Here is a 10,037-nt window from a genome sequence, read left to right as displayed (position 1 = left end):
ACGACTTTACTAGTAACGTGGGCCACCCAAGATTGGACTCAGTCGGGCTGCTAGTATATGATGGTATGGGTACAATATTCGGGGCACCGGTGTTATATTACAGGTTCATTGGGAAAGCAACAACCTTATCGAGAAGGAGTTAATGTCCTGGGTAGACCATATAGAGTTGAATTATGATATGATTATCCTACTATAACATATACTATATCTATATTGCATTCATTTGATAAAGGAAACTAGGTTATTAATTGCATGTGAATTATATCTTAAACATTTGAGTTCACTATATGATAATATGTGCATTGTGCGTATTTATGCTCACTAATTCGTGGACTTACACTTGTATCTTTTTCACCTATAAAACATGTGTTGTTCTATAGTTAATTTTGGAGATGACGGTTCCAGAGAGGATGGTGCGTTTAGAGGATCTGATATGGATTACCTTTGAGGATCTAGACCCAGTTTGGCTAAAGTCCATGTGGGATGGCAATGGAAATACTCGTCGTGACATGTTAGAGATCTTGCATCTACTTTACCTTCTTTAGACTAGGCCCTAAAGCTTTATATTATTTTATGGCTCTTAGATTTGATTTGTAATATTTAAACTCTGTTAGAGACTGGTTTTTGACCATAACATTTGGAAGATTATTTATGTTATGACGTTTTAGTTTTGCTCTAGCTGTTTTTATTATTGTGGGTTTAAAATATGTAAGCCATGCATCTTTGTATGTGTTGGTACAGTTTCCGGTATGATGACGTGTCGCCTTGTGATTCGTTGTCTCCCTTGATTGGCTCAACTGGGCTATCCTGCAAAAGAACAAACAACTAGTCGGGGGTGCCGACTACGCCAACTCCGATGCCTAAGTCAGTTCAAACTATTTTTCTGGAAAATATCCCCAGTCTCAGAGCTTAGAGAATCTAAGTAAATAACTGGTGTCGTAGTCTTATTTATAGGCTTGTAATTGCAGACCTACTGGAGTGCTCGAAGCACAATTGGACTAGGAATCTGAATCCTAGTTTGCTTGAGTCTCAGCCTTATCTTCAGGGAATTTGAATAAGGCAGTAGAGTCTAGATTGGAAAATATTTTCCCTTTTCGATCTTAATTTCACCTTATTAGTGATCTTATCTCACTTATGTTGGGATAAGGATCAATCCCGAAGATCTTGGGATTGGAGTCTTATCACTACTCTGATAGGAATTTGCAGGGGCGGAGCCAGGAATTAGTTTGTGGGGGGGCCGAACCTAAATAAATATATATAGTCCAATGTGCGCCCGCTTGTAAAATAAAAAATAAAAAATAAAATAAAAAGTCTTAATAAACAGTTAAACTTAACTTCATAGTAAACCATAAGTTATAACTGTATACAAAAGTTACATGTCTATAAAATCAAACTTCACATCTCCTTCGAATTGTGCTCAACGTTGGCGGTCTTTCATGGAATAAAACTCATCCATTATCATCTCTGTAGTGAAATCCTTAGTAATTTCTTTCTCGATATAAACTAACAAATTATCTGCTAGAAACTCATCTTCCATTCTACTACGTAATCTAGTTTTTACTAGTTTCATGGCAGAAAATGCTCGTTCAGTAGTAGCGGTAGAAACAGGGAGAGTCAACACTAGACGAATCAACCTGTCAATCAAATTATAAATCTTTGATTTTCCTGAAATTGCTAATCCTCTACACAACTCAGATAAAGTGGACATATTCTGAAAATCTGAATGTTTTGGCACATCAAGCTTATAATGATCCAATTGAAATCTCAAATGATTTTCTCTTGCTCGGTAAAATCTTGAGGATAGAACTTCTCAACTAAGCTGCATATATCATCGATCTTAAATGATTTGTATGCATCTTGAGGGCTTAAAGCGGCATTAAGACGAAGAAGTTCCACTGCATGCTCACTAAATCTATTATCCAGTTCTTGCAATTGGAAGTCTATTGCAGCAATAAATACATCAATTCTAAAATGATGCTCCATTGTCATGAAAGATTCTTCATTTTGGCAACATGATCTACTTCGAGCTCTAGTGTAACGAGCATTCATATCAGGAACATCAATTTCATTTTTTTCACAAAATGATTTAACAGTATCAAGGAAATGCTCCCACTTTTCCTTTCTCAAATTCTGAAAAAGTGATTTTGTAGTTGAAACCAATTTCATGGCATTTAAAATGTCTTAAGAATTTTGTTGCAAAGCTTGACAAAGACAATTAGTAAATCCCATAATCTCTTTCATCAAATGCAATATCAAAACAAATTCAAATGATGTTAATACCATATAAGCCGCTTCAGCATCACCGCGCTGAGAATAGTTGGTTCCCTCCTTTGAGATAGTGTCGAGAACTGAACAAGTAGCATGAAACATTCTTATCAAGCTACAAACAGAATTAAAATGAGAAGACCATCGAGTATCTCCAGGTCGTTGCAAAGTACCAATTTGGTTGGCCCCCCTTCCAGTTTCAATTTCATTAGAAGCAATCATACTTTCAATCTCAGCAACTTGAGCAGATTGCAATTCATCATTGCGTTTTGAAGAACCAACAACAATGTTGATAATAAAATTCAAATTCTCAAAGAATTGATGAACAGATTTTGCTTCTCTAGATGCTGCAACCAAAGCTAATTGTAGCTTATGAGCAAAGCAATGCACATAATATGCATATGGACATTCTCTAAGAAATAAAGCTTGTAGCCCATTCCATTCTCCACGCATATTACTACCTCCATCATATCCCTGACCTCGAATATTTTGAATTTTGAGGTCGTTACAAGAAAGGACATCACATATCTTCTTTTTTAAAGTTAATGCAGTAGTATCTTTGACATGGACAATATGAAAGAATCTCTCTTGAATAAAACTATCTTTATCAACAAATCTCAAAATGATTGCCATTTGCTCCCTTTTTGACTCATCCCGAGCTTCATCAACAAGAATGCAAAATTTAGCATCCCCAATTTCTTTGTGAATCACATCTCGTACTTTAGTTGCAAAGATATACAAAATTTCTTTTTGAATTTGGGGTGATCTATATTTGGCATTCCGTGGAGCATTTGTCAACACAACTCCATCAACTTTATCATTAAAAGTTGCTAAAAACTTTATCAATTCAATGAAGTTACCTTGATTTTTTGAGTCGGAGCTTTCATCATGACCTCTGAATGCATATGCTTGAAATGCTAGCCATCGAACACTATCTATTGAGGTTTTGAGCCGCAATCGATTATTCTCTATTTCTTGTGATGACTGTTTTTCAATCAACTTACCAATATGCCTTGAATAATTCTTCAGATCTTCACAACATTTCACAGCAATTTTATGTGGTGAATTTTGATCTGTCCCCACATGCCCCATTAAAGGACAATTCATTCCAACGTTCACCTTTTTTCAATTCTTAAAACCTTTCACTGTAAATGCATCTGATCCTGGACGGCCTGTTGATTTCTTAGCAAAAATGTAACATGGATGACAAAAGATAGCATCCTTTGATTCCGAATATTCCAACCAAGTTGAGTATGTCTGAAACCAAGAAGCTTGAAATCGACGACGATGATTCTCCGGTCCTGAAACTGGATATTCTGTAGGTTTAAGAATAGGTTGACATGGGCCAGCTCTAAGATAAGCACGTCGCATTTCATCTTGTTAGTTTACAGGAAATTCTCATATTTGCGGACGTTTTCCTGGATCACGTTGCAAAGAGGTGGCATCAATTTCTTCAGGAAGGATTCTTGGACATTTGGAAGGCCATTCATCAGTCACTGAAGCATTAAGATCCGTTGCTAACGGTCTATTTAAAGGTGTATCACTATTAACCTCTGAATGACTCGCATATTTTTTCTTAAAGAATGAATCGATTGTTTTTTGTCTGCTCATATTTTTCTAAGCTGTAAGAAAAATTTATAGATTAATAAATTAACCAAAAAGTACCTAGAAATATAAGATTTTTATTAGAATTTTTTTTACTTGTAATAGTTCTTATTAGCATTAACAACCAAAAAAGCAACCAAAAATTAACTAAATCAAAAAACCCATCAAATTATAAGGAAAAAAAAATTCAATAATCAAAGTAACTATTAAAAATCTTAATTTAGCTAAAATAGCAAACACAGCAAAAATATAAACCACTTGACAAAGAAACTAAGCACAATTAATAGGGTACGAGAAAAATGAGTATCTTTCAGTGAAGCAATGTTATCTTGAGCTTAAGGAGTTTCTTAAAAACAAATCAAAGACAATAATGTGCTAGCTGAATGCTGCAAACCAATAATAATAAAAATAAATAAATTAGAAAAATAAATTATGGAACACAATAAAAAAGAAAAAAGAAAAAAAAAAGGCATACTTAATTTTCTTTTTTTGTATATTTATTTTGTAAGCTTCTTAAGAATTCTATCTAGACTAAATATTGGAAAAAAAAAAAACAAATTAAATAATAAAAACAAATATAAAATTTTTTTATTAAATATTAACAAAGCATATTTGATTAATTGATTTTTTTTTTTACATTAATCACATAATCATATTTGAAATTTTAATCATTTGATTCCTAAAGAAATAAAAAAATAAAAAATCTCATATCTAAAATCAAACCTTCCAGAACGTCTAACAAATCTATTGGTCTTTTTTGAAAAAAATCTATTGGTCTCTTTTGAAAAAATCTCTCCCCAATCCCCAATCCTCACGGTCCCACCATGGACTTTCTAAACTCTATCCTTTTGGCTTCCACAAAAGACAAATCCACAATATTCCTCATTTGAGTCATTTCCTCAATTTCATTTCTCCCCTACGCCTCCCTCAAAGTCTCAGACTCTCAAACTGTCAAACACAACATTTCCTCATCTCACACCTCTCTCAAACACAGCATAGAAAAAAAAATGGCGTAGATACTAGAGCAGATAACTCACGTTTGTGACGTCTCAGTGTTTCACAGTGATAGAAGACAGTGTCTCGAGGCTAGAAGGACAGCCTGGACCACGCGCTGGACGCTGGTGGTGGTGCGGCGCAGCGTCAGGTTCGTGGAAGACGGTGGATGCACAGCCTCTCAGTCTCAGATCTCAGTTCTCTCCCCTCTAAGCCTCAGTATTTTCAGGAGTGAACCACAACATTTTTTTTTCCTTTTTTTTGGGGTTTGGGTGATACTTTTGAAAGAGGGTTAGTGAGAAAAATTTGAGGGAGTTAGAAAACTGAAAAGCAATTTGGTTTGCCGCCTTTTCTCTTGTTGAGTGTCAATTTTTTTTTTATTGACATTTCAGTGATTACACATTTGCCGTGTGGAGAGGATTTGATTGCTGTCTCATGTCTAATTATTTTTTTTCCCTAGGACCTATCTGCTGCGAACTGCATAGCTGTGGTTTTTTTTTTTTTTTTTTTTCCTTGTTTTTGGTATGGTTTGCTGCTGTTGCTGGTTTTTTTTTTTAATTATTATTATTATGATTTTTTTTTCTTTTAAGATTTAAGTGCCAGAACTACAGGCTTGAGGATAATTTTTTTTTTTTTAAGAAAAAAAAATTAGGGGGGGTTGAATTCATTTTTTTGCAGGGGCCAGTAGTGCATTAATAAAAAAATAATAATAATAAAAATAAAAAATTTAGAAGTCAATTTTTTTGGGGGGGAGGGGGGGGGGCCATGGCCCCCCCACTCTCCAACGTGCCTCCGCCCCTGGGAATTTGTGTTCATAAATCTTGAATATAGAATTCTAAGGATTCTCAAACGCTTGTTATACCTGAGAAAATAACCCTAAGGCGATCATCTCGTATCCTGACCAACTCTCTGAGATGGGAACCTCCGAGACATGTCTACTCCGTCCAAACTGGGAGATCTCGGAATACTCCGCACTACGTAAAGTCTAGCAGGTTAGAGGTGTTCTCTCACCGAGACAATCTAGCAAGTCCGAGGTGTTCTTTCATTGAGATAATCTCCTTATACGGGGTTTGAAAAATATCCGAGGTGACAACACCGAAATGACCCACGGGTCGGATCTGGGGTTCAAACCTTTGACTATCATATATTCCACATGTCTTCAGACTTGATTTTATCCCTAATAGTTACCTCCCTAATTCTCTAATTTCAAAAATAAATTGCAATTAAAGGAATTATTCATTGCCTGTAAACCCGTCCTTTTTGAAGGCTGTCACCGCTTTTGTCATAAATGCCACGCCTTTTTGAAAGTTTGAATGTTTGAATGTTTGAACATTGCCGCCTTTTCTCCTCATAATGACAGAAGTCTGCACACTCCTGACGACGCCGCCCCTTTTTAAATCATGACATGCTATTCTCGAGGTTGCGCCTTTTAATAAGCATTTAATTTCTGGATTCAAAACAGACGTCTCTTCAATTTTTGAAGATATTGAAATGAAGGCGCCTCTTAATATTTTGGACACGTGGGGAGTGCATTTTATGCTTCAACTGCTTCACTATTCGCCCCTTTTGTATTTTACCGCACTCTTTCACTTTTCACCATTGTCGCCACCTTCTCGAATCTTTGCTTCTCTGAAATTTCCTTTCTTACTTCCTCTTTCTGAAATGGCCCCCAAGAAAGCTGCCTCTAATATTCCGACCACTTCACGGGCCCGAACCAAAAAGTTCTACGGCCCTGTAGTCCTATCTCCCCTGGAGAACAAGGTGGAAACCGCCCTTTTTGAAAGGCACGAGGGTATTTTGCGGTTAAACTATGACATCCCTCCGACGATGAGGATGTTCTATCAAACTCCTGGGGCTCGGGTTATCGACGGTGGTGACGTCACTCTCTTCGAGAGGATGTTCATGGCTAGACTTCGACTACCCTTCCCAGAGATCGCCCAGGATTTCGTCCTTTTTCTAATGGTTGCTCCAAGCCAGATCATGCCCAACGCCTGGAGATACTTGTTCGCCTCCTATATCCTCTGGAGGGTAGTACTGAAGAAGGAGATAAAGATTCTTCAGTTCTTGAGTATCTATCGGCCAAGGCAGACTTCGGAGGGAACGATCGAGCTGTCTGTCTGTCACCCCCCCTATATTCATCAAGCTTAAGAGCGGGTTGACCAATAACAAGTTCTGGGAACAACAGTTCTTTCGAGTATCTGGGGAATGGGAATGTCCCGAAGTTACGATTTTGCCTGAAAACCGCAAGATGCCTCGGACCTGGCAATTGCTGCAACCTGACCAAAGCGAACCCCCATCAATTAGTATATTTGATCGAGAAGACGTTACGAGAATAAGCGACTGGTCTGTAGCTAGGGTTAAAGTCGAGAAATTCGAGGAAATCGATTTTGATAATCTTGTGACCGAGGAGAATCTGAGGCAATTTCTTGGATACAATATTCCTAGGAACAAGAAGACGATCAACAAAAGAGGAGCAGCCAAAAAGAAAAGTGATGCTCCTCCGTCCCCGAGGCCTGCCACCAAAAAGTGACCTTCTGAACGAGTCGAGGCCACTCCCGAGGATGTTCCTTTGAGGAAGAAGCAAAATATTCCTTTGGCCGCTTCAGGTGCGAAGAGAACACCTCCAAGGAGGCCTTCAGCTGAAACAAACATAGAAGAGAGCTCAGCAAGCTTTCGGGGCTTTGTACCGGAAGTCTCCCCAATCCGAGGAGCTGGATCCTTGCCCCCTTTCGACCTAAGAGATGAGACTAGCTCCGAGGCGTCACATCGAGGCTCGGACGCTCCTCATGAAGAGGCCAATGTCGAGGAGTCAGTGATAACAAGTCTAGTGCCAGCAAGATCAGAAGTGGAGGGCGAACCGACACCTGAGGCCAGTCCCGTGCCAACCACGCATCAGGTGAAGCATTTGGCGAAGAGGAAGAAATTCAGTTCCCGAGATCACCTGGCAGAAATAATTTCGAAGGCTGAACAGATGTGGGGTAGGCCAGTCATAAGGCCCTCTGATGCCGAGGAGGTTCGACAAGAACCTGCTTTTTCGGGTGACGAGTCTGCTGGAGAAAGTGACGAGGAGGCCATTACCCCCCAAGATCAAACTTTTGTTGAAAACCTAGAGGAGGAGAACACCCCTCGTACTCCTTCGACAGAACGGCCTGGTACTCCCCCACCGCCTAATTATGATTACGAAGCGGAGGATGCTACATCACCGAGGCCTTATATGGCTCCTGATCAAACCATAATAGCTGAAGGGGAAACTCACGATAGGGTAAGTGCCGAGAGGCCAGAAATTTCTCCCCAAGCGGGAGTTCAGAATAGCCCGAAAGCTGATATAGAAACAGGGGGTGCGAATAGGTCTGAGGCAACTCAACATCTCAAAGTGCCTGATAGGTCAGGAGCCAATACCGAGGCCAATACTTCCGAAGCAACTCAACACCCTGAAGTGCTTAATACGCACTCAACCAACACCGAGGCCAGCACACCTGGACCAAGACTTAATGAATCCGAGGCGGCTCCGAATGTTGAAGCTACTCCTCCTGAGGGACCTAGCTCTTCCAGGTTCAGGGCGGCCTTCGAGGTTTTAGGTAGAGGCCTTCTGGGACCCTCGATGGAGGCTATTAAAAACTTAATTCCAAAAGGTTTCTTGGGTAATGCAGGCACCGCTTCCCCTGAAAGGATTGCTCGAGGCATTCTTATCTCCCACTATCAAGTGAACTTCCCGAAACAAACCTTAGTTTGAGCCGAATCCATGTAAATTATTCTGAATTTTCCTTCCTTTCACTGTGCAGCTTTTGGTGAAAATGATGGCCCTCTGGCAATGGTATGAAAGCCGTCAAGAAGCTTTGCTGACTCCGACCCCGACCCCCGAAGTACAAGCTCGTCTCTCGGGGCTAGAGAAGGAAGCAGCAACTTTGAAAGCTCTCCTTCAATCCTGGGATGAAAAGCTTGCTTCCCGGGACATAATCATATCTGAGGAGCAGTCCGCCAACACTCGACTGAAGAAGGAAGCTTTTGAAGCTAATGAGTGTTATACTCGCTCTGTCGCGGGTCTTTTTGCTGAATTTGTTCGTGTGGATCAATTAGAGTCTCGTCTACGGGCCATTCAAAACGAATCCTCCGAAGCGTGCAGATTATCCATATCATTATCCTTATCCTTATCCTTATCTTTTCGGAAACCCCCAATCGAGGGGTTTCTTCCCTAGGTATCCCTTCCATAACCGTTTCGGATCGTCCAAGGAAGGAAGTCGGGCGGATTCTTCCCTGGGAATCCTTTCCATAACCGTTTCAAGTCGTCCGAGGAAGGGAGTCGAGCAGATTCTTCCCTGGGTATCCCTTCTATAACCCTTTCGGGTCGTCTAAGGAAGGAAGTCGGGCAAATTCTTCCCTGGGTATCCCTTCCATAACCCTTTCGAGTCATTTGAGGAAGGGAGTCGAGCGGATTCTTCCCTGGGTATCCTTTCCATAACCCATTTGAGTCGTCCGAGGAAGGGAGTCGGGCAGATTCTTAAACTTTCTACTGTTCTTGAAACGAATTGGCAAAGGATCTGCTTTATTGATGATAAAATTGTAGAAAAATAAAAATTACATATAATATTTATTCAAATGTTCGGCGTTCCATGATCTTGGGAGCATCTTCCCTGTTTCGGTCATTAGACGATAAGCCCCTTTTTGATGACATCTTACTACCTGATAGGGACCTTCCCATTTTGGTGTCATTTTTCCTTCTTCTGAATCTTTCGTCATTAAGCTCACTTTCCTGAGGACCCAATCTCTGACCTAAAATTTTCTAGGCACCACCATTTTATTGAAGTACCGAGCTGTCCGAATTTCATATGCCGCCCATGTAACTTGAGCGTCGTCCCTTTTCTCCTGCAAAAGATCTAGGTGTAGTTTGACTCTTTCATCATTGAACCCGGGATTGTAGTAAGCTACTCGAAAACTTGGGGAGCCCACTTCAGCTGGTATTACAACCTCGGTCCCATAGGTGAGTGAAAATGGCGTCTCGCCTGTCGGAGTTCTCCTTGTGGTTCGGTATGACCAGAACACCTCAGGAACATATTCAACCCAGGCTCCTTTCTTCTTCTCGAGCTTTTTCTTCAATGTTCTTACCAGTGTCTTGTTTGTTGCCTTCACTTGCCCATTTGCCTTTGGACACAATACCGAAGTATAATAGTTTCGGA

The 10,037-nt window shown here is 40.0% G+C and overlaps 1 protein-coding gene across 1 annotated transcript; it reads right to left on the bottom strand.

The window, feature by feature from the left end:
- Positions 1–1,764: 1,764 nt before the first annotated feature.
- On the bottom strand, positions 1,765–3,357 carry LOC133876845 (uncharacterized). The gene is made up of 3 exons (XM_062315113.1): positions 2,439–3,357; positions 2,281–2,348; positions 1,765–2,130 (listed from the first exon to the last, which is right to left on the bottom strand). Exons 1-3 carry the CDS (start codon positions 3,355–3,357, stop codon positions 1,765–1,767), a joined length of 1,353 nt encoding a protein of 450 aa, XP_062171097.1.
- Between the last annotated feature and the right edge of the window lie 6,680 nt (positions 3,358–10,037).

This window comes from Alnus glutinosa, chromosome 1 (genome assembly GCF_958979055.1).
Source record: "Alnus glutinosa chromosome 1, dhAlnGlut1.1, whole genome shotgun sequence".
Lineage (NCBI taxonomy): Eukaryota > Viridiplantae > Streptophyta > Magnoliopsida > Fagales > Betulaceae > Alnus > Alnus glutinosa.
Note: the sequence above shows the minus strand (reverse complement) of the source record. Positions and strands in the feature narration are given on the sequence as shown.

Coding starts and splice junctions, on each gene's coding strand:
- LOC133876845 (XM_062315113.1), bottom strand. CDS start 3,357: ATGGGGCATGTGGGGACAGATCAAAATTCACCACATAAAATTGCTGTG. Junction 2,349..2,438: donor AAGGGGGGCCAACCAAATTG/GTACTTTGCAAC, acceptor CTACTTGTTCAG/TTCTCGACACTATCTCAAAG. Junction 2,131..2,280: donor ATGCTGAAGCGGCTTATATG/GTATTAACATCA, acceptor TCACTTTTTCAG/AATTTGAGAAAGGAAAAGTG.